This window comes from Ylistrum balloti, unplaced genomic scaffold, assembly GCF_031769215.1.
Source record: "Ylistrum balloti isolate Yb309-2 unplaced genomic scaffold, AGI_CSIRO_Ybal_v1 Utg369724, whole genome shotgun sequence".
Taxonomy (NCBI): domain Eukaryota; kingdom Metazoa; phylum Mollusca; class Bivalvia; order Pectinida; family Pectinidae; genus Ylistrum; species Ylistrum balloti.
Genome location: NW_026781942.1, coordinates 2497510 through 2523249, shown reverse-complemented (window position 1 = coordinate 2523249; position 25740 = coordinate 2497510). Strand labels below are relative to the sequence as shown.

Below are 25740 nucleotides of genomic sequence, written 5' to 3'. Positions count from 1 at the left end.
GAAAAATTGTGAATATCCGGAATGGGCCCTTAAACGGGTACAAAAACAGTGTCAAAATAAAGAAAAAAACAGAAAAAGACCTATGAAAGATCAAAACAAAACAAAAATCCAGGTGGTCATCCCATATATAAAGGGTATATCTGAAACCATCCAAAGGATATACCGCAACCATGGCATAGCAACAGCCATGAAGCCCCACAAGACGCTTCGAAATATCCTAGTCCACCCTAAGGATAAGATAACCAAAGAGAATGTCGCAGAATGCATATACAAGATCGGGTGCAAAAACTGTGACGCGTCATATATATTGGAGAGACTGGAAGGCGATTCGGGGTTCGCCTTGGGGAGCACCGGAAAGACACCGAAAGACAAGAGGAAGAGAAGTTCACCCGATCAGAGAGGAAGCAGTCGGAGTCCCAGATAAACAAATCGGGAATCACTGACCATGCCATGCAGGAAAACCATGTGATTGACTGGGAAAACTCAAAGGTGCTCGATAGGGAGAACCATCTTCTGAAGCGACAGATCAAAGAAGCCATCTGGATACGCCGCAGCGGGGCAGTTCTGAACCGAGATGAGGGGGCTCATAGACTCTCGCACATCTATGACCAAGTAATAAAATAAGCATAGTCGAATGGTTTTACTATTCGCTAACAGTCATTTCGGCACTTGTCAGCATGTCCGAAATTGACGCTATTCCACGACAACTCGTACACATATCACACCTTTGTGTACATGCTTTACTGGTCATTTGTCTGATGAAGGTGACAGCGTACGGATCGTACTGGTCACCGAAACGTCACATATTAAAATTCCTGTTTGTGTATAAAGAATCTTTACATAATACAATATGATACCCAATATAAAGTGCAAATTAATAATTTACAAAGTCTTTCTCCCAAGAAATATTCAAGAATTTTTTTCTTCTTCCTACATGTATTAAAAACATTTATTTGTGAAAAATATTTTAACAGTTGTCTGTTGTTTACAAAATTAATCACATTCAATTACAATAAAGTTAAAAAACTACAAATGAGTTTTGTTATCAAACTAGCTGTTTCATTTAAACAAATCATGTTGAAATCTTTTAAAATGAAAAAATAACTTGACTAGAGATGAGAATGCAATTCTCATTTGTAAATGATTATTGAATATAAATCAATTATGGTTTCATACCTTAACTGCACAATATATCTTTAATGCTTCTTGTGTTAAAAACATTGTAAATTCTTTAAATCAATAATGATTAGAACCTATTTGAATACTAAACTGATACTTGTTTCTATTGAACACCAATGATAAACACCTTTCAAGTCAGTTACTTGTATTATATATCTCTAAAGCAATAGCTTTCATCAGTAATTAATTTTAACTCTAAAACAAAACAAAATTCTGACAGAGCAATGCCTTTATTCAAAATCTCACAGTTGGTGTATAAAGAACTATCACCCTCAGGAGATATGTAATGCAAGTTTAGGTTTTTCAACAGAAATAAAAGGAATAGAGGATATCATTTCACTTTGTTTCATTTTCCTTTATATATAACAACAATGTATTGCCAGCCTCCAACAAAAAATCTCATCCTACCTGAGACACCAAAAAGCATGACATTGCACAACATTTACGTAGCTACAGATCACATGACATTTTTGTCAGAGAAATGTATTTACTGTATCATTATTGCAGTAGAAATTATACACTGATATTAATTAACAAAGGAAACTGATTTTTCCTGACTGGAGTAAGTCATAATTGAGGAAGAAAAAAAAAATTAACTTGACCTTTGAAGATGAGATTGAACAATTTAGACTACAAAAACTTTCAACTTTGAATGAAATCTTACTAAGAAGCCATGATTCAGATGGAGGTTTTGGTGAACAGTAGGTAACTATAACAATTGTTACCTATTTTCTGACAGTAAAGTTTTCAGACAGCATTCAGCCCTAAATCTGAGTCAGTTTCCTTGCACAGTCCTTGTGTCAAAAGGGGTTACAAAAGGCATAAGTAACTTCAATAGCAACTACAATTAAGCAAGGCAGAAACGAAAGGTCAAGGACAAAACTGTATGAAAGGGAGACAACTTGGAAAAATGATTGGAAATACAGGAGCTTAAAAGATTTTCTTGAATTTTTTTTTTCTCCTAAAAGACAAAATCTTGCATTATTCAATTAAGCCATCTTTATTTTTGCAAGGCTAGTTGTCCATTTTTACCTGACAATTTGAATGGAAACTGAGAAGTTATTATCAGCACAGAAATAAGATGGATACATAAAATATAACAATATCAAAACATTTTCTGAACCAAAAGTTCAATAAAGTTCAAATGTAAAATGTTCTCTGGTAAAATATTGTACCTGTCACTCAACTGTGATACTGGCAAGTTCATGGTTGATTCTGAATCCACACAGATTTCAAACTAGGTCATCCTTGGCATGTATAAACAAAAGATGGTTTTGACATCAACTCATTTTACAGAATTTCATGGAAGAAGGAGTTTTGCTAGACAGGCCTGAAGCAATTATTGAGAAACAGATGCATATTCTAATGGAAGAGTGATCAAAACAAAAACTAAAACAAGAATTAAAATATCACTGATAATGATATCAGGAAATAATTTTCTATTATCAACAATTACCTGGAAATATACCATTCAAATTCTTGAACAGATCAACGTTTTCCAATCCCTAGATCACCGACCATATGTTTTATTGCTAAGGATCAAAAACACTTCAAAACAAATGCCTCCTGAACACATTGAGGCCATTCCCAACGAAATTGTCATGTACATGGAAAGAAGGTGAATTTCACGCCCAGCTAGGTGTTAATACTGCGAATCAATATGGAGTGTGTTACTGGGTCACACAATATGTAGTGTTTATATGTGTCTAATTAACGTTGTCTGAACTCTTCAAAACATCTCAACATATAAACTTCATGGTTTTCATCAGAATTGCTGATTTCAAAACATCACACGTTTGAGTTGGCAGCACGATAAATAGAACTGTTCTGGGGTGCTTTTTTCATTTGCTAGACGTTCACGGGATTCTTTTGAGAAGACATCACTCTTGGGTGTAAATTTTGAGGTTGATTAAATTTGGTAAGTACCCCCAGCAGATGTGTCAGGAATCTCAATTGAGGTACCTTCAGTGGGTGCTGTGTTTGAAGTGTCAGCCCCTGGGCTTTGAGCTCTCACAACAGAAGTGATCAAAATGGCTGCCAAGATGAGCGAACTGTGCCACATTAACCATTAAAATGAGATCTCTTATTGGCTTGGAAACAACATAATGATTTTTAATGACTTTCTAAGGCCTAGAATCTTCTTGCCTCAATTGCTCCTCAAATCATGTTGGACACAAAATGGTCGTTCACTGCTCCCAGTCCAGTAATTGCTTTGCTTTTCTGGTACATGTAAATCTCCCGACACACACACCACTTAATTTGTACAAAATTTTAAAAAGTGATCTTAAATGAACTTGTCAGGAAGTTTATCGATTCATTGGTGATTAACAAATCCCTAATCAAAATCAGGCAGTTCATCATGAAGTGAATGTTTGTTTTTCCATTTTTCAATTATTTAAAGTAAAGGATTTTCTTTTGAAGAAAATTTCTCAGTACAAGTGCACTGGTAACAACCATCCTTGTCAACTGTTTTATTCATGTTGGTGAATCATGCATTTCATGGCCCTAAATCATAGAATTACCAGTAAATCTTCAGAATTGTTCATAATTTCCAAAATCAGGTTTGTTCATCTGATAGTGAAGTTTAGGATGATTTGTCTTAGGTTTTAATTTGTCAAAAGGAGGTATAACTGTGTTGTTATATACAGTAAAACTCACTTGTGTCGAACACGCTTGAACCGAATACCTCAGATAAGTTAATAATTTTGTTTGGTCCCGAATTTTTCTACTCTTCATCTTAGTAAATTAATTGAAATGAATACTGCGTTTGTGATGTATATATTTTGCGGTCCATCCCTTCTAAATTCTTTTAAAATTTCCTTTTTGGTGTCAAACATTCAGGTGTCACCTTGTCTCAGGTAAATATTTTCTGGCTTCGGTGTGAATGATGGAGTGCGGTCTGTTTTAACGAGCCCTTTTGTAATTTCCAATCAAACATTAATCCCTCTGTTTACACAGGTGAAAGTTAGAAATGATATAGCATCAGGCAACCAAACTTAAAACAAAATACAATGTAGTCTGTTAACTGTAAATCTATTGGATTTTAGGAGCATGCCTGACGGAAACTAAAGGAAAAAACAAACGATAATTACCACGCCAATGCAGATTGATAACAAAGGCCGTCAGAAATGGGTCCCTGATTGGGACAAAATTTAAGAATGAAAAAGAACAAAGGGCAATAAATGAGTTATGATTCTTTTGTGCAATGCACTCCTACTCGTTGAGATCTATCTACCTATGAAGTTTCATATTGATACCTCTTATAGTTTCAGTGTAATGTGCTGGACAAAATTTAACTACTGTATGAAAATAACAACTCCTAAATTATGCAAATGAGAGTGATGATTCTTGTGCACTGCACTTCTTGCTGTGGTCTTTCATGTTTCATGTTGATACCTCTTATAATTTTTGTGTTATGCTCCGGCCAAATTATGACGGACAGACAAAGTGGTGACTATAACTCTCCCTTTGGGGAGTATAAAAATACTAGTTTGCTATTGGCACATTTTGAATACCTATACTGATACACATGTATATATACAAAGTGCAAGATTGATTTTATTCTATTTTACAGTTACACCCTTATAGTGCTATACGTGTAAAAAGTTATGGTTCAGTGAAGTTGCCGCAGCCTTCACCTTTCTGTAACCCACCTCAATATTTGTATTACTTTAGGTATCAATGTTACTAAGTTATGTGTGTGAGAGTGGGTGTGTATCCAAACGTGTGCTGCAGTTCAATGATGAGTGTTTCACATTAGATTTTTTTTTATATACTTTCAACTGTTTAGTCATATAAAAAATATTGTTAGTGTTTAAAATTACAAAATATTTTTGTTTATTTTTTAATACTTCCTCATTTCTGTCATGCCATGCTATGAGACACGTATCTGGTAAACAAGAAATGAAAATAGGGTCAATCTTTGATGCAATATGCTTCTGTTCATAGAAACAAGGCTAAGTGGAACCAATGGATAAGCTGAATATTTCATTTGTTCCTGTTGACTTCAACTTATCCATGTTTTACTGTATTGTTTGAAAATTTCAACTTATATGACCTCTACCTTCAAAGTTTGCCAAGGTCAATTATTGTAACAAACCTGAAAGCCAAGTTCAACCCACTAGGCTACTGACTCAATATCTTCACCCTTGGTCACAAGGTTATTGAAATGAAACTGTTTGAAGGAGAAAGTTGATATCAGAGAAATGAAGACAGGTGACACATGATGCACCTTGTCAGAAGGCAAGCATTTTCTTGTACATAGGGCAGTTACACTAAATAAAAATCCCCCTTACTACTGGTCATGGCTCCGTCTCTAATCATGGGTAAACATTAGAATTTGTCCTTTGACATGCCTTTTTCTAAATCACTATCAAATGTACATTAAATAGAAATCTTCACACTTAAAGAACTGTCATTTCAAAATTGTTTCAAAAATGTAAACCCCATCAAGGTTAAATGACAAGTGTTCAAAGACCAAGACAAACCACTATTCTGACAATAAAAGACATTTTCCTGTTATTATTTGTATTTTATGAATTGAAGTTTACGAGCACTAAATATTTTTTTCCTTGTAAAATCTGACTGTCTGATTTACACTGCCATGCATGTATTTCTGTAAATACATTAGAGATCATCAAGTGCATCCCTTGAAGCTCCTGTAACTCATGCAGCCATGGCCAGCGCTTCCTATAATGTTTTAATCTACATCAAAAGCCAACATGTTCACAGCCGAGAAAGCAAAGCTTCATTATCATGTTGCCTGCTGTCCTCATGAAGGCATTTTGTTCATTTACAGTATTGACAGAGATTAAAAGGCGCATAGCTCACGAAAATACAGACGCATCAGTCCAACATCAGAAAAAAATATTGCCTTTTGATGATTTCCAAACTAATTTGGTGTGCACATTTATTTCCCAAGCAAGTTTGGTATGCCATAAGGCACTAATTGGGTAGAGATTTATTAAATGTGTTGGTACAGAATACTTCCTCATTAATAATGACCTGTCATATTCGACATGCAGAAAGAAACACTGCCGCGCAATGGCCTTTCAAGCATGTCATGTAAACAGATCAAATGTATCCTGACATGTCAGCTGAATCGTGATTTGCTGTTTTATACTTGACAATAAGATCACACCCTCTGTGGTATGACCTTGTTCCCTGTGTAACAACCCTTACAAGAGATATCAGTACTGTGTGCAGAAAGGTTACAGCATTAGTCATTAGACTATTTCAACGAAACTATACCAAACCTGGGACACTATGGCGACGGAACACTGGCAGGAAGAACAGATCTGAAATGACCTAAAGCTGGAGAGACATGTGGCATAGATATCTCCTAAATTAATTTCCCAACCTATTATACTAAAGTACATCACAAATTCACCAACAATGGCTGAGTCTGACAAGTCGACCCAGCCCCTGTACCTAAAACCCTGGCACACTTCTGCAGCAGGGCTGTACGATATCATAACTCTATGGAAGCTACATAATAACTTACCTGATACTCACTGCCAAGGTAGAACTGTACCATGACATAAACAAAGTCGACTGTCACTTATGCATTAGTTCCGCATCATACAGTAACATCAATACTTCACATTTGTTCTCAAACTTTCCCCTAAAAACATCCACTTTGTGAGGATATAACTGTCTCCCACTATTGGCCACCACTAACACCGACCCACAGCTGGCTGAGAAAGTTCCATCGCTGACTGGTGAAATGAAAACATTGGCAATGCGATTATACATGTGGGGAAGTATTAATAATATGTTCTGGGCATTTGGTAGGGAGTACAGCCCTGGTACATTAGGGTCTCTATCACAAGGGTGTTGGGGTGCTCCTTCCCTCTCATCTATTATACCAATTCATTTTTTACCGCGGTAGATTAAGATCTGTGAGAGCAATCTTCGATAATAAACATCAGTTAGACACACGGCAACCATTAGAGTGTTTTTATTTGACACTTGACAAGGCTAAACACATATCCACAAGTCTAGCAGTAAACTGCTTATCCAGTTCTACCTCCATGACATAGCTAATTCTTCTAACACTTGTGATATTCTGCCATCATATAAAGCAAAGCCGATTTATTACAAATGGTTTATTATACACCTATATTGTACAAACACTAAACATACTGACTAGAATTTAGTATCTCAACACAGCTAAGACTTAAATTACCTGTAAATGTTATAATGTCTGCCATAATATCAAATAGCAAGCAATGATATTTGGGACTCAAGCTTTTGCTGTGGGACTTGCCAAAGTTTTGAGAACTTATCATATATTTTTGTACCTGGACTTGTCGTCATTTTGAAAATGGTGCTCTGGTCTCATCGGAAGAAATCTTACCAAAATTACAGAACAAGCTAATTTTAAGCCTTTAACCAAAATCAGTGAAGTGAAAATAATGGTCACTATGACCTTGACCTGTCATTTACCATATTTTCCATGTTATCAGCCACAGAGCCAATTTTTAACAATTTTTTTTCAATTTGATCCACATATTGGCTGCACCAGAATACAAGTTGCACCCTTTCTTATGATGTGGTAACTGTTATGTTGACTAAAGTTCATTGATATAACAGACAATGGAAGACAAATATCAAGAATGAATTATACATAGACACTCCGTTATTTTATTGATGTTTCAAAAAATGTTAAGTGGCAATTATCAAACTTGTTTGGCTTGGGAGCATCCAAAGATTGTAAACGGACAGATATAGGGCCTGATATTTCATACGGTTTACTTAACAATATCTCCATCAGTGTCTGTACTGTTAAATATTAGTGAAGACCCTCGGATGCTGACAAAATTCTCATAGCTCCATATTATTTCTTATAAGTTACAAGAAGCCATTCTTATCATAAGCAAGCATGGTCTTCATTCTAGTATTTGACCTATAACCTGATGACCTATCAATCCCAGTATGCATCAGGCCATTGTAAACTTCCGCTATGATTTCCCAAGCAAGCATCTAAGTTCAGAAGATATGATCGTGACTCATATTAAAAAGTATCATTAAATAAATCCATGAGAATGTTATTTTCATTTTAATCTTAAAATCATCCTGTATATCATTGTATAAAATGGTTATAGACAAACAGTTTCAGTCACAAACATGTGGACAGGTACTTATAAAAAACTCAGTACTGTCTCATACTGGTGTACTGATGGTCTGGTGTACTGGTGTAATAGTGTGTAATGATGTACTGGTGTACTGGTGCACTTGTGTAATGGTGAACTGGTGAACTGTTGTACTGATGTACTGGTGTACTGATGTACTGGTGTACTGATGTAGTGATGTACTGGTGTACTGATGTAGTGATGTAGTGATGTACTGGTGTACTGGTGTACTGGTGTGTACTGATGTACTTGTGTGTACTGGTGTACTGGTGTACTGATATACTGGTGTGTACTGGTGTACTGATGTACTGGTGTGTACTGATGTACTGGCGTGTACTGGTGTACTGATGTACTGGCGTGTACTGATGTACTGGCGTGTACTGATGTACTGATGTGTACTGATGTACTGATGTGTACTGATGTACTGGCGTGTACTGGTGTACTGATGTACTGGTGTGTACTGGTGTACTGATGTACTGGCGTGTACTGGTGTACTGATGTACTGGTGTGTACTGGTGTACTGATGTACTGTTGTACTGATGTGTACTGATGTACTAATGTATCGGTGTGTACTAATGTACTGGTGTGTACTGATGTACTGATGTACTGGTGTGTACTGATGTACTGGCGTGTACTGATGTACTGATGTACTGGTGTGTACTGATGTACTGGTGTGTACTGATGTACTCGTGTGTACTGGTGTACTGATGTACTGGTGTGTACTGATGTACTGGCATGTACTGGTGTACTGATGTACTGGTGTACTGATGTACTGGTGTACTGATGTACTGGCGTGTACTGATGTACTGATGTGTACTGATGTACTGGCGTGTACTGGTGTACTGATGTACTGGTGTGTACTGATGTACTGGCGTGTACTGATGTACTGATGTGTACTGATGTACTGGCGTGTACTGATGTACTGATGTGTACTGATGTACTGGCGTGTACTGGTGTACTGATGTACTGGTGTGTACTGATGTACTGGCGTGTACTGATGTACTGATGTATACTGGTGTACTGGTGTGTACTGATGTACTGTTGTACTGATGTGTACTGATGTACTAATGTACCGGTGTGTACTAATGTACTGGTGTACTGTTATACTTATGTGTACTGGTGTACTTGTGTACTGATGTACTGGGGACTCAAAGTCATGGAGTGGTCATATTGCTGGACAAAGGAAAACTGCTTGTAATCATAGTGTATGTCGATAGATATGGTTGGACTTTATACCAGATAAATAGAGTATTTGGAACATACAAATTCAGAGAAAACACTTTAATCAGCACAAAAATCCACTTCACATGTTGAAGAGCATTGTTTTCATTGAAGATCAATATGTATTCAATTAATGTGAATCAGACCATCTCCAAGGTGATCAAAGTCTCTTCTCAAAATACACCAATATTTCATGTTTCTACCACCAAAATTTTACCAATGCCCGTCCCTAATTTTGTTCTAATGAGAGTTGTGTCTGTTTCTACAGCACTTTCACATTTTAATGATGGAGTTTTTGAGACATCGGTGAACAAAAGAATTCTGGTGGAGGACAACTAAATAAAATTAGTTGAATTTTTTTTTGTGAGTCAAAACAAGAAATTTTGTGAACTATATCACTCTATATAGGTGATATTCAACAGGTGTGAAATAGTACATCTATGGATGGATTCTATGTATATGACATTTACCACTAAAACACTGTCAACTGATATCACCAACAAAACCTCACATCAATGTGAACATGGTGGAGTATAAATCTCTCTGTAAACATTCTTTTTGAAATCTCAAAGAAGGAAACAGTATCTGTGTCTGACCCTTAAGAATTGAAAAAAAAATATGTTTGTACCAGATTTTATGTGGAACATACATTATGAGATTGCAATCTTTTATTATGGCACAAGTTTCACCTTGGCCTAGGCCCATTTAAAATCTATCAAACATATAAATATCACGTTGATCACAATGAATAAACAGATAAATAAATCTTAATGAGAGTACTTGTTGCAATACCCACTGCATATCAGACTTAAAAGTCTAATAAAACAAGCCTCAGACAGAGTATCACTGAGAATCCTAATGTGTCCTAACATCCACACCACTAGTAATTCCACACAAAAATCAAGTGGCAAAAACAGTGGAGTAAAATGAAACCATATTTAACATGGATATCAAAATGTGCCTTTTATTAACTCAAGATCATCTCAGCAAACACAACAAACAAACTGGAGACCTGCAAACTGGTAACTGTCTCAGAGAACGAGTTTCAGTGTTGATAAGACGATCAGTAGGGGAATGATAGTGTGAGGAGATGGTAAGACAAAAAACACTTGAGTAGTTTGATGGTGTTGAAGATAAAACAGTTAAACAAAATGTAGGCTTTATGATTAATGAAGATGTTATGTAAAATGGAAAGCAAACGAGTTTAGTGTACCCCCACTGTTTCTACCTATAATGGTGGTGCCTACAGCCTACCTATTCCAGGCTGGGTAAGGGAGAAGCGTGGGAAAGTGCCACAGGAAGGGATAACACACGGAGTTCTATCCGATCCACTATACACCTTTAATAACTGGCGCTGCGGTGAGCTGGGCCCTTCAAACACCGTTATACTTTTTTCTTTTCATAAACATGATTTTGGTTGGCGTTACAGCTGCGAAATGTACATGTTTACGTATGTTTGTCAGGTTGGCACCGTTTGTCCGATGACTCAGGCAGTATCACATGTTCACTTACTACTTCTGTATTACAGTACCTTGGGGAGGTGGGAAGTGACATGATATGTGGAGACAGACAGGTGCACAACGGTCTTACTCACCCACTTCACACATCTACCACTAATTATAAACAATTAGCACTTTTCCCCAGGTATAGGCAACGCCTAACGATGGACTTCACCTTACAGCTATACCTCATAACTCAAGGTCAAGGTATAATATCTCGTGCCCTAAATCTCAGATTAAAGCTTCCATGGAAGTAGGTACTCAATTTTTTTATGCCATAGATTTTATCCATGCGGCTGCTAACTTATTAATATACCAATATATCAATTATTCAATAAAAGCGTTGCAGTGCTTTCTGACACTAATTTGTTTCAACTATGACTGACAAAAATTCAAAATAAAAGTTTATTATCATGAACATTACACTTAATTCATTTGGCATTCATTGCCTATATGATTCCTAAAAAAATTCCTAATATATGGTATTCTATTATAAGCATTGCACTGCTTTTAGATGGTAATCAAAGTCATTTTAACTGCAAAGAAAATAAAAAATATTATGTTTCATATATGCATTGATTCTTACTTTTTGTTAGCATTCACAGTCAAAATGGTTGGAAATTTATAAAACAGAAAACAGCATGTAATGCTTGGATTGACATTTAAACTTCTTTACATACACCTGTAGCAATATTACTGACATTTTCTAAAATCAATTTGGTTGATTCAATATCAGACTTATACAAAGGCTCCATCAAATGTCACAAATACAGAAGTGCTATATAACTGGAATCATGTTACTCTTGTGATATGTATCGCTGACAACGATGACTCTCAAGGTTATTGTCAACAGCAGGCAATATAACTAACAGATTGTAGTAAAGACATTTAAGGAAGAGAAACGATGCAATATATCTCAAATTCAAGTCAGTGTTATCTCATGGTAGTGCTTAAAGACACAAAGTGAAAAAAATGGTGTGACGTAAATAGATGTACTAAGGGACTGGACCAGTTAATTTCATAAAGACAGAAAAATTTTAGGCGAGAGCTTTTGTTAATTTTGAAGTTTGTTACATGATTACATGGTAAGTCATTTTAACTAGGCTTAACCATACTTCACTCCATCAAAGTTACCAGTCTAATAAATACCATCAACTTCACTAGTAACCTGCAGGCTCTGCTTCACCCTGTGCAGAAAATGTTGTCCATCATTATGTAATTGTAGTAAGTACCCAGTGTTTGGTTAGTTAATTTCAAACTGAAAAAACCTTGTAAAACATTGGATACTAAATAATTTGAAAAGTTCTGTTTCCATTTTTTTTTTAAATTCTTCTGGCTTCAGATTGTTAAGATATTTATGGAAATTTTCCAACAATAAGACTTATGCACAGTACACTGTAGAATTTTCAGAATTTTTTTTTTTTTATTTTAAGCAATCTGAGCTTGCAGAAAAGACAGGATTTATTATGAAAACTGATCTTTTATCAATCTTCTCTCTTGTACATATAGGCAATATTTACCACCCAGTATTCTACTTGTGGAACAGACAGGGTTACATTGACAGGGAACGGGTCCCTCTTTCGTGAAGAGTGCTCCTGACATGGGAAAGAATGTGTGAGGTAGACACTTTTCTGCATACAAATCTCAACGATTCCAACAATACCTCGTCCTTGTATATAAATCACAGAAAAACACTGAAATACAGACATGTCTTATATCACCCAAACACCCAATATATGTGCCATATCATTTGGCAAACCATACCATACATATGCAATGTCTTACAAAAGCATCAACAAAACTTTGAGGCCAGTCTGGTATGACATTAGTGTGAACAATTAAAGTCCCATAATTAATTAGCTTGCAGACTACGCCCAATATTACCTGTGACACATACATCAGAACCAATTCTATCCTATACTCACCCATTTTCTACAGTCTCATGCCAACAATAACAAAGTGTAAAGATATCATTCAGTTGACTACACATAAATCATTTACCTAAATTTTCTGAACTTTTAAATTCTTAATCAATTAAGTTTTATCATCTATTTGAAAATAATTATAAACCCTTTTCAGGGCAGCTAAATGTTTAAAATATTTCATGATCTGGAAATTTGTAACATTCTATTTCTCGTGCAATATCATTTTGCTGAACTTGCTGTTCAGAAATTTTTGGCTACGTTTGCTAGTAGATTGATTAGAATCCACAATATTTTATTGTGAGTTCTGATCAGCCAGGAGTTTTAGGGAATGGGATGAATCCAACATGCTGAAAATGTGGAGAAAATTGTCAGCATTTGGATCTAACTTTAATTCAATTTAACAATAGCCTCTGCATGTATATATTAGGAAAATATTATTATATTTTCCCAAAAAGAAAGTATTTAAGATTTTTTTTTCCTTTTTAAAAGAAAATAACACTTTATAGCTAGAGGCCAAAAAGTTGTTATCAACAACAATACTGAATGTATTACCCCTGCATTTTAAGCAAAAGCAATTCAGTACACAAGCAGTAGAAGCATCAAAATATATGACAAAACAAAACAGTAAAAAATTTCCTGTCTGGCTGGGCGGGTGGTCTATATACCCCCCAAGGTGCTTCCACCACCCTCACTCAAAAACAAAGAAGTCCTAACACCATACATGATAAGTAAGGTAACACATTGATAGGTTTCCGCCTACTAACCCCAGTAATATTCAAGTCCTGTAAAATGATTCTTAGAACCGAATTCCTCACCTGATGGAGTTTTCTGTGATATTTCACTTAGGTACATGATATGGAAACCTGGAGAAAACCAAGTGATTTCTTTGATGTCGTTTTCTCCCCTGATATTACAAACCGGCACTGTCACAAATCCAAGGTCGAACTACAGCTTAGCAAAGCTGTGGAATCTTACCTTGAAAGCCAACAGCAGTGTTTTGTCACCTCAGCTGTGCCATCAGCAGTACTAGTATATATTCTACTAAGGCCACCACACACATCTGGTCTCCCTCTGATAGTACATCAAGTCTTTAGCAGTTATTGCACATGATTATATGATCAAATGCAGGCTTAATGTTATAAAATATCACACCAAATTTGTATTTACTTTGGATTCTGAAAAGTTGAACAAAAAAGTAATGGAAGTCAAAATGAGGCCATGGACAGAATGATGAGATAAAGTTGCCTGTTAAAGTTGAAAATCCACATTTTCAAATCATTCTTTCAATTTTCAGCTATTATATATCAAACAATAACAACCCAAAACCATAAGGCTTATTATGACAGTTTAAAACTAAAGCTCAAAAACCAATCACAAAAACATCTGTAAAGTATGTAATCCAATACAGTCTTAACACAAATACTGTAAGTTACAGATATAAAGTCAGGTAACATTTAACCTTAAATATAAAAATTATGTAGTTATTATGATATAAATCTTTATAAACTACAGCTGTTAATGCACATGGCAGCATACAGCCTTAAGTCTCACACAAAAATGTACCAAATATAGAACCATATTTATCCTGCAAACCTTACCAACTAATCAGTGTAACTAGTGTATGTGCACTTCCTTTATCAGCCTTGCTGACATGAAATTGTCTAGTCCTGATGGTGCGTTGAGGGGATCCTAAGCTCTATCACAAACTTATCTGATGTCAACCTGTTCACTTCAGTTTGTTAACTAATGATACCCCAAAAGCAGTGTGCTAATGCAAGTTCCTTCAGCCTTTATAACACATTATGGAAATGATTTCCTGCAAGTTATAGTTGTCTGTGAGTTGACAATTGGGCCAGAGAAACATAAGGATATGAATGGTTTTTTATCTAGTGTCACTGAGGACAGGTCGTGTGCAGCTGTTAGCCGGGGTTACTGGGTGCAGCAGTGCAATTGGTACAGGACATGTTATGTAAACAGCTAGCTGCTGTACGGCAAAACACACACCATGGGTGTCACCAGGTTAGATAACACATTAGCCGAGGCTGGCTATCGAAATTCATTGTTATTATAACTACCCCTTAGCAAATTTATCCCATAATTAACCCAATGGAGCTAACACTAAAATTTGGACTTATGGTACACTGTTGGGCTTATTACAGGAACTGAAATCAGGACATGTTAGCATTTTTAAATAAATGAACTTTAATGGACTTGTTTGGGTGGGCTTATTACAGGACCATGATATCAGAACATGTAGATTTTAGATAAATGAACTTTAATGGGCTTGTTTGGGTGGGCTTATTACAGGACCATGAAATCAGGACATGTTAGTATTTTAGATAAATGAACTTTAATGGACTTGTTTGGGTGGGCTTATTACAGGACCATGAAATCAGGACATGTTAGTATTTTTTAGATAAATCAATTGCAATGGACTTGTTTTGTTGGGCTTATTGAAGGAGAGTTACAACAAGGAATTGAACAACATGTTGAAAACATCTAATTTTAAGCTTAAATAACTAGGGCAAATTCTGAGCACAAGATGAGGAATCCTAAAAAAGAATGAGGAGAATAAAACCATGTGTTATGAAAGGATTAAAATGGAAAATTATTCATGCAAAATATTTAAAAAAAAAAACAGAAAAGAAAAGAGAAAAAACCCAACTCAACACACATGAATGGACAAAGCAGCGACAATATGATGCCATTTAGGGAACAAAGAACACAGAGACTACTGAATAAAGTGCAAAGACCAACTGTTATGGAAGGGTAAGAATCTGCAGCTTCAGCGACCATGTCAATTTTCCTCAACCACTATGCCACATCATCAAATGAGAATAAGGTTAACAAGTACAGCAGAGCCAATATTTATACTAATGACGATTAAGCACACACAATTTCACATCACATAAGGAAATATAATATTTCCCAAGGAGTTCATTATAATGACTAAAACCTCCTTATGATAATCGTCAACCTACATCTGTAAAACCCTGCGACATGTAAACACCATTGGTTGGGGAAATGGAAAATTCACAACTGAGAAATTGAAATCATCATATTTCCGCTTGGTGGAAAGCTGTTCCTATCTGTTTCACTGTAGAAAATGATGTAGGTAAGCAAACTGTTGTTGTTTGTTGTGTCCTTATTGTCAAATTCTGCTGGGTCTATATGGTGGACATTGTCAATAAATCTATTGTTATTTACTGATTTCATCAATGTTTCCCAGGAAGCTGACATTAAAACCATCCTGTGCTGACACGACATTGACAAGTTCTTTTACCTTAATTACTGTTGAAAGCAAGTGATGGACATTCCATACGTTGTTCAGTGAGGTAAAGCTACTACATGTATCAGAAGACTGTCTCAAAATAACCTTAACTGATGTTGGCTACAAACAAGTACCACATTCATACAGTGAACAATCACTTAAATTGTAAAATACTGAGTAGATATTAAGAAAATTTCCAATATATAAACTTTATTTATTTTACAACAATTGTGAAACAAGTTATAGCAACTTAAACTAATCGCTCTTGTTTCTCAGCATGAAAGTGCATGTTGGGTCTTAATGTGGGAGGAAACTGGAGCATGGATTCAAGATTTTTTAATATTGTGTCCATCCCCTCCTTCTTCTTTCCATACATTTTATGATGTGTTTACTAATCTTATATTTCATATTGGCTTATATGTCTTATAATCATTCCAGCTTTGAATTTAAGAAGTAATTCACGACTGTATAATTTATAAACCAATCTTCAAAAACTAAAATATAAAGTACAATAATGTTGTGGTATTGATATAAAGAACAATAATGTTGTGGTATTGATATAAAGTACAATAATGTTGTGGTATTGATATAAAGTACAATAATGTTGTGGTATTGATATAAAGTACAATAATGTTGTGGTATTGATATAAAGTACAATAATGTTGTGGTATTGATATAAAGTACAATAATGTTGTGGTATTGATATAAAGTACAATAATGTTGTGGTATTGATATAAAGTACAATAATGTTGTGGTATTGATATAAAGTACAATAATGTTGTGGTATTGATATAAAGAACAATAATGTTGTGGTATTGATATAAAGTACAATAATGTTGTGGTATTGATATAAAGTACAATAATGTTGTGGTATTGATATAAAGTACAATAATGTTGTGGTATTGATATAAAGTACAATAATGTTGTGGTATTGATATAAAGTACAATAATGTTGTGGTATTGATATAAGTACAATAATGTTGTGGTATTGATATAAAGTACAATAATGTTGTGGTATTGATATAAAGTACAATAATGTTGTGGTATTGATATAAAGTACAATAATGTTGTGGTATTGATATAAAGTACAATAATGTTGTGGTATTGATATAAAGTACAATAATGTTGTGGTATTGATATAAAGTACAATAATGTTGTGGTATTGATATAAAGTACAATAATGTTGTGGTATTGATATAAAGTACAATAATTTTGTGGTATTGATATAAAGTACAATACTGTTGTGGTATTGATATAAAGTACAATACTGTTGTGGTATTGATATAAAGAACAATAATGTTGTGGTATTGATATAAAGTACAATAATGTTGTGGTATTGATATAAAGTACAATAATGTTGTGGTATTGATATAAAGAACAATAATGTTGTGGTATTGATATAAAGTATTAATATAGAGCTAATGAATTTTTTTCAACAATCTGTTAAAAAAAAAACCTTTACACACCAGTAAACAACAAAAAAGAGAAATTATTTCTTAATTGCACTTTAACATTTTCAAGGGCCTTGTACTGCATAACAAGAGAATCATGTCTACAAAAGGTAAACACAAATGTTGTATATATTACGTAATCAACTCTTACAGAAGCTAACAGAACAGTCTTATCGACAGAGGCAGGGAAAGTGTGATAAACGTATAAAAGAAAGTCACCTATAGGCCAAACACAAAATACACATACAAAGTAGCAATTAAATGGGGAGTGTTTATAACTACCAATGTCAGTGTGCACTTCTACTGCAGTGCAACCAATCACTAATCCTTCCCATCAACACTGCACTGACAGCCGGAGCATTTCCTGAGGACAACCACTTCCTATCATTTGTCAAGTGTACACATATGGGTAAGCATGTACCAGATGAAGAGACTGTTTCGTCTGGTGACCCGATGTCGTAAGTAGAACTACAAGCCACACATGGAAGCCATAACGGATAAGTTGAACAATGACGAGATGAGGCGCGTGCCAAGTTCCCCCTGACAAGTGTTTTTTAGCTAATACCCCATGATCAACAGCCAGACGGGGCCCACTCTACATCACCAGTGTCTCATTCACTATCAATTCCATAGTCTAGCCGACAAAACATTTTTTTCACAGGCGTTTCCCTTACAAATCTGAGAGATGGTAAATTGAAAATATAATTTGATTATGAGGATTCTGATATGGAATTCCTCTGCACTGATGGTTATCGTCACACATTACCAATAACTTGTTTGTGGGGTAGTTTCTGTGATCATTACATCAATCAGGATTCTCGACATAAGACCATCTCTTCTCTGGCTCAGCACATATGATCCCCTCTTGATGACATCAAACAATTATTCTTGAAATGTGAATGGTTTTATCAGCTTTTTTCATTCTACAATGCTATGCAACATTACAGCAACATGAAAATTTTGAAGTAATATACTGAGTTCACTTCAAGATTTAGAAAAACAAAGTACATCCAATGATAAACCCCATATCACTGTCTGCCAATGTCAATGATAAAATCCACAGTACAGGTTTATTGTAAATTATTTATAAATTGGATTTTGACTTGCCCTTTATAAGTACAAAATATAAGTCTTCCTTCAGTGAGTAATTAAGTATATTATCAGTGTACTCTACCGGATGTGATAGAGTATTACATTGGCAAAGTTCTTTTAAAAAAAGTAATGTAGTATATAGTTAGTGTAACATGAGCTGTCAGTATGATGAATCCATTGTCAGTGTATGGCCTGTTGCCTTCAGTATGTGATGAAGTACATTATCAGTGTATAGCCTGTCTTCAGTGTGTGATGGAGTACATTATCAGTGTATGGCCTGTTGCCTTCAGTATGTGATGAAGTACATTATCAGTGTATAGCCTGTCTTCTGTGTGTGATGGAGTACATTATCAGCATAAAGCCTGTATTCAGTGTGTGATGGAGTACATTGTTAGTGTAGTGTCTTCAGTCAGTATATGATGAAGTATAACATAAGCATACTATTATCCTTGGCAATTTGATACAGTATCTCTCTGTGTATGGCCTGTCTTCAGTATGTGATGGAGTACATTATCAGTGTACGATGGAATACATTATCAGTGTGTGATTGAGTACATTATCAGTGTGTGATGGAGTACATTATCAGTGTATGATGGAGTACATTATCAGTGTGTGATGGAGTACATTATCAGTGTATGGCCTGTTATCAGTGTGTGATGGAGTACATTATCAGTGTGATGGAGTACATTATCAGTGTATGGCCTGTTATCATTGTATGATGTAGTACATTATCAGTGTATGGCCTGTTATCAGTGTGGGATGGAGTACATTATCAGTGTGATGGAGTACATTATCAGTGTATGGCCTGTTATCATTGTATGATGGAGTACATTATCAGTGTGATTGAGTACATTATCAGTGTATGATGGAGTACATTATCAGTGTGATGGAGTACATTATCAGTGTGATGGAGTACATTATCAGTGTATGGCCTGTCTACAGTGTATGATGGAGTACATTATCAGTGTGATGGAGTACATTATCAGTGTATGGCCTGTCTACAGTGTATGATGGAGTACATTATCAGTGTGTGATGGAGTACATTATCAGTGTATGGCCTGTCTTCAGTGTGTGATGGAGTACATTATCAGTGTATGGCCTGTTATCATTGTATGATGGAGTACATTATCAGTGTATGGCCTGTTATCAGTGTGTGATGGAGTACATTATCAGTGTGATGGAGTACATTATCAGTGTGATGGAGTACATTATCAGTGTATGATGGAGTACATTATCAGTGTGATGGAGTACATTATCAGTGTGATGGAGTACATTATCAGTGTATGGCCTGTCTACAGTGTATGATGGAGTACATTATCAGTGTGTGATGGAGTACATTATCAGTGTATGGCCTGTCTTCAGTGTGTGATGGAGTACATTATCAGTGTATAGCCTGTCTTCAGTGTGATGGAGTACATTATCAGTGTGATGGAGTACATTATCAGTGTATGATGGAGTACATTATCAGTGTGATGGAGTACATTATCAGTGTGATGGAGTACATTATCAGTGTATGGCCTGTCTACAGTGTATGATGGAGTACATTATCAGTGTGTGATGGAGTACATTATCAGTGTATGGCCTGTCTTCAGTGTGTGATGGAGTACATTATCAGTGTATAGCCTGTCTTCAGTGTGATGAAGTACATTATCAGTGTGATGGAGTACATTATCAGTGTATGATGGAGTACATTATCAGTGTGTGATGGAGTACATTATCAGTGTGTGATGGAGTACATTATCAGTGTGTGATGGAGTACATTATCAGTGTATAGTCTGTCTTAAATTTGTCTTGTAAAATGGATGTAAATTATTAGTGTACTGTACACATGCCTTCAGCATGAGATGAAGCACAGGTAGACAAAATTCTCCAATCAATGTCACCAGGGACAACTATCAATGACCTTGACATTCTCAGCGGAACAATTAGCTATTGATTTCTTTGCCTTTCCAACTGACATGTGACCCACTTGTGAAGATAAGTTAATTTGCAATGCTGTGGGGAGACTGGAGTAAGGCTAAGGGGCAGGAACTCTCTCTTATTGTCTGAAAAGACATGTTTCACCTATAATTATCAATAGACATCCACATTACTCTGCATACTTTAGTTACTGGTCAAGTGTTAATTTGACTATACTGGTATAATATGATTTGCATGACAAAATATATCATCTGACGTCTTCTCCTTCTCTCTAATAATGAAATACCTGCATTAAAGTTTGATACATCTTCCCCTTTCCCAATGATGTATTTTCTTTTATCTTTACCACTTCATCATTTTTTTTTTTTTTTTATTTTTTTCAATAAAAGCATTTTCTTATATAGGAGAAAGGTAGAATGATTTCAGAGATGTCTTCTTGTCAGTGCTAAAACAAACTGGGCAGTAGCAAATGCAGATATCTTCAAACACATTCCATAAGGACATTTGAGTTATTTCCCTTCAAAATCATTAACTGTTCATAGACCATACAAATAACTGAAAATTACATGACTATTTGAATTAATTATTAATCTCTTGCAGTTAAACAGGCAGACACAAACTTTATTATTTTCTTCTTTTTTCAAATTGAATTTTACAATTTTTTTCTCTCTCCTTTTTTCAGGTTTTAAAGGAAAAAATTCTCAGGGTTTTATCCACCAAAATTCTATTTTGGGTGCTGTTGTGGCAGTTGAAAGAGAGACAACTGCAATCTTAAGCTTGTTGAATACCATCTAAATAATGGCGTTGTGTTTGGATTACTAAACATACTTATTTTGGTACAATCAAACATTGAACAAATAAGTGCTATAATGAAGTCACACATAATACAGCTACATTAATGATATGCAAAACTGGAATTATGGCAATCACATCTAAGCAAAGCTTGTGCTCAAAACATGCTGAAAAGAAAACACTGCTGAAATAGGTTTGTTAACAGTATCAGTATGGACAAGTGCAGTCATATTGTCCAATGTTTTTTGTATAATTTACAATTAGAAATGTCATTTCCCCCCATTACAAGCAATAACTTCTTACAATAACTAATCCCCACTACTGTAAAACTGATCACATAACTAGTCCAAACATTCAACAAAGAAATTATTTCGTTGTTTAAACAGTGATTTCTAAAACCAGCTTTTCCAAGAACCTGATATATCTGTCAACAGATATCATCTTGTGAACTTTGATATCAGTTTTTTGATAATAATAAATGATCACTATATCTTGCTTAGCTCCTTTAAAAATAATACACATGACAAGATTATTAGTTTAACTGATGAATGCTCCCCAAAAGCAACTTTATTGTACATGAAATTTAAGCAAAGGGTCATAATTCTGAATTTTGTATACTGCACATTCCCTTAACATGACAAATGTATACACCAAGTTCCATGATCCTTATTTTAAACCTATGCCCATGACACAAAATTTTAATAAAGGAAAATGACTCATATTTTGCTCCACTGCATCTTGCTTTTGTATGACTGATGTACACATCACATTGTCTTAGTATGATCAATATGAACACTAACTTTAATGATCCTTGCATAACTGTGGGCAAAGTTATGCTTCTGATATTGAATTTTTAACAAAGGGCAATAACTTTAATTAAGATGCTCCAGGCCCTAACACTTGTACACTGCACACCATCTTCATACATTAACTTCAAGCAAAGTTATGGTCTGGACAAGATATTTTAAACAGATGGCAATTATTCTCTAACTGAGAGGCCCTGATCTTGGTACACTGCCCATTGTTTAGCATAATAAATATATCCAACAAGTTTCATTATTCTAGTTAAAATGCAAGCAATTTAGAGTTGTGCTCTACATATCTGCATAACTAGGGGGTTGGGTTCCTGAATTTGGTACACTGCAAATCGATTTAGTATGATCAATGCTTACACCAAGTTTTGTTACCCTAGTTTAAATGCAAGCTAAGTTATGCTCAGGACACAAAATTTTAATAAATGGCAATAACTCTGAAATTGAGGGGTCAAGGGTTCAGAATTTTGTACATCCCCTTAGTATGACCATGATCCTTGCTTAACTGTGGGCAAAGTTTTACCCCACATTTGAAAGGATAGACAGGGTAGCGACTATATGTTCCCCCAAAATTGTTCAGAGAGCATGAAATATATGAACCAGTGGTGCAAGTATGGATACAATGAAATCTTTCTTATCCTGTTTCTTTTTCGTCTGAACAAATAAATTTATCCCAGTAAATTTCATGTTTACTCCGTAACTTAGACTTCTTTCAAAACTGGACAACATATTTGGTCCAATGAGTGTTTCCAGAGAATCCTAGGTAGGTTTTTGATACTTCAAAACAAGGATCAAAGATGTCTTCTCAATGCAATGTACAGACAAATGGACAGGAAGACAAACAACTGGTCTATAGCAAATATTAGGATTCTCTGTCAAGTTTTGTGAGGAAGGGACTAAAAATTAGATGTAATGGAAAATTGTAAATGTACTTCTGAACTGATAATGGAGTTATTCATATGACCTCTGTAGTTATGAGAAGGCGTGCTGCTTTAAGCCTAGATTTTAAATCTGAACAGCAGCATGTTAGTTACTTCACAAGTACTGCATGACCTCAATACATTTCCTACTGCATCTCTGTAAGACAGACAGCTTCACTAGTTCTCTAGCTTTGAAATCACATCTGAGACATGTGAACATTAAAAAAATGTGGTTCTATCTCACTAAAGCTAGATTATGTTTCTCTGGAAGCCATCTCATGTTATGGGGAAGACAACTATGAGTGCTCTAGATACCCCAGCATCAAAATGACCACTAGGAAGCAAACCCTGAAGAGATCACAACATGAACTCCTATAAAACCAGTGTTTCCAAGAAATTTCTTATCCAGTATGACTCAGACCTCATTCTTCAATATTCTGCATCAGGTTACAATAAGCAGGAATGGTATATTTGTTATCGTTACGTTTAACAAAGTCCTCAAAGTGATTGTATGGCAGGAATAGGATCCTAGTCATTGTGATGTGTTAAGCTTTAATGACACAAACATTCTTATTGTTGAAAAAAAAATCAACAAGAAAAAAACTATTCTAGGTAAATAGTAAATTGATTTCAAGGTTTTTTATGGTGAAGGTCTTTAATAAATATGTTGGTTCCTTTTTTTTAATTGAACTGGAAAAACTGAAACAAAAAATATAATGATAAAAAACTAGGATAATTGTTGAAGGGAAAACTGAGGAGCAATAAGCAAGGTATTAAAATAGTTTTTGGTAAATATTTCTTCTGAAATGAGGAGACACAAGTATATCAAAAGCATGCTTGTTTGATAATTGATGACTTGATACTCCATGGTGTGGATGGTTTCCTCTTCTGGAAACTGTAGTATCGTGTCAATCACTTCCTCATTGTGACAACACAAGTCTCTTAAATACGTGTATATTTCAGTATTCTGGGTTTAAATCATACTTGTCAACTTAAAAATGTGTGTAATCTCTGAGTCAGATTTTTTATATGGCAGAGATTAAGTACAGATTAAAGTTTTTCTCCCTATCCTCTGGGCTTCATTACCGAGAATCCTTCTCATCCATCATATCTGAGATACTGTCATGAAAGGGACATAGTCACATCAAATCCATTTACCCTGATAAAGTAGAACAGCTTTAACTTGATCACCAAAACAATAATATTAGTCTATCTAACTTGACCTACCTTTTTGAAGGCTACTGGACCATCACAGCTGTCTTCATCTTTCAAGACATCTGCCCATTTAACATTTTTCTACAATACAAAAAAATTGAAAAGTCCTCCTGATACATTTTCTCCGGGTTGTCAATTATACATGCAAATAGATTTTTGTATATGGCAAGTTAGAAAATTCTCTCTTTTTAAAGTTTTTTTTCTCGGTGCCAGAGTTTTTTCCCCACAATCATTTGGAAAAGATTTTTTAAATCCCATTTTCAAATGAAAATTTATCTATGGTAAAAAATGTTCAGAAGAAAACTATATATCACGGAAATATCATAAATAAATCTCATTGGGAATGGGGCACATATGCGGCCCCAGAGAGATCCCAGAAAAAGACTTGTATTCAATTTATCTTTCTAACAGACTGTGATGTACAAAATTCTATCCATATCTGAAGAGTCAAAATAACTATGGTTGTTAATTGCAAGAGATAATGTGGACATTGGGACCGACATCCAAACATGCGTTTATAAACGACAAGGCCATACTAACACCAACCTATCTTCAAGATTCTTTGTATATGAAAACATAACTGTATTTAATAGAAGTTTTTCTGAATCTTCTTTTCTACGGAATCTTTTTAGATCTCCAAGAAGTAAAATAAGCATGTGTATATTAATTGTAATTTAGTTTTTTTCCCCTTTATCAAATTTTCAGTAAAGTGGATATTAAAGTGGATATATTTTTGCAGAAGTCTAGAAATGAATTTTTTTAATTTCTAGGTAGGTTTTTTCTCTCTTTCATTCTATCCTTAAAATTGTGAAAAAATAGAACCTCCAAAATTAAATTTAATAATTATCATCAATTATTTGGTCCTTATCTTTACTTGGTTGATCATACCTTTGAGGATGATTTACAGTTGTAGGGTGCCCTCCTAGAGCTGTCGTGTGCCTCTCGTGTTAAAACCCTCTTAGGCTGAAAATATAAGAATATTTTAAACACCTATATCAGTAAAATAAAACTAGCCATTTGGCAATCAGACTACAAACTCCACAAAGTCTTTTATTGTGAAATTCTTCATTTGCATTATAAATGTTACATATTCCAAAATTCTGCAGTATTAATTATCATTTTAGCCAATTTCCCCAAATTTGCAATTTCCTTCTGAAAATTTTACTCCAAACTGACAAATTTCAAAAAAAAAATCAACAAGGCAAAAATACCCCATCCCAAACATTGAAAAAAAAAACCCTGATATTTTATAAAGGGAAACGGTTGCAGAAGTTTAACTTTTGTCTATTTTACTATTTGTCCAAAGTTAA

At 34.9% G+C, this 25740-nt stretch overlaps 1 protein-coding gene across 1 annotated transcript in view; it reads right to left on the bottom strand.

Annotated features, from left to right (window-relative positions):
* LOC132565522 (uncharacterized) overlaps window positions 1–25740 on the bottom strand; it is a 66207-nt gene that overhangs the window by 33050 nt on the left and 7417 nt on the right. The window contains exons 8-9 of the mRNA XM_060230173.1: window positions 25319–25393; window positions 24443–24511 (exon numbers count right to left, since the gene is read on the bottom strand). Of these exons, the coding sequence (XP_060086156.1) occupies window positions 24443–24511; window positions 25319–25393 (144 nt within the window). The remainder of the gene's footprint in view (window positions 1–24442; window positions 24512–25318; window positions 25394–25740) is intronic.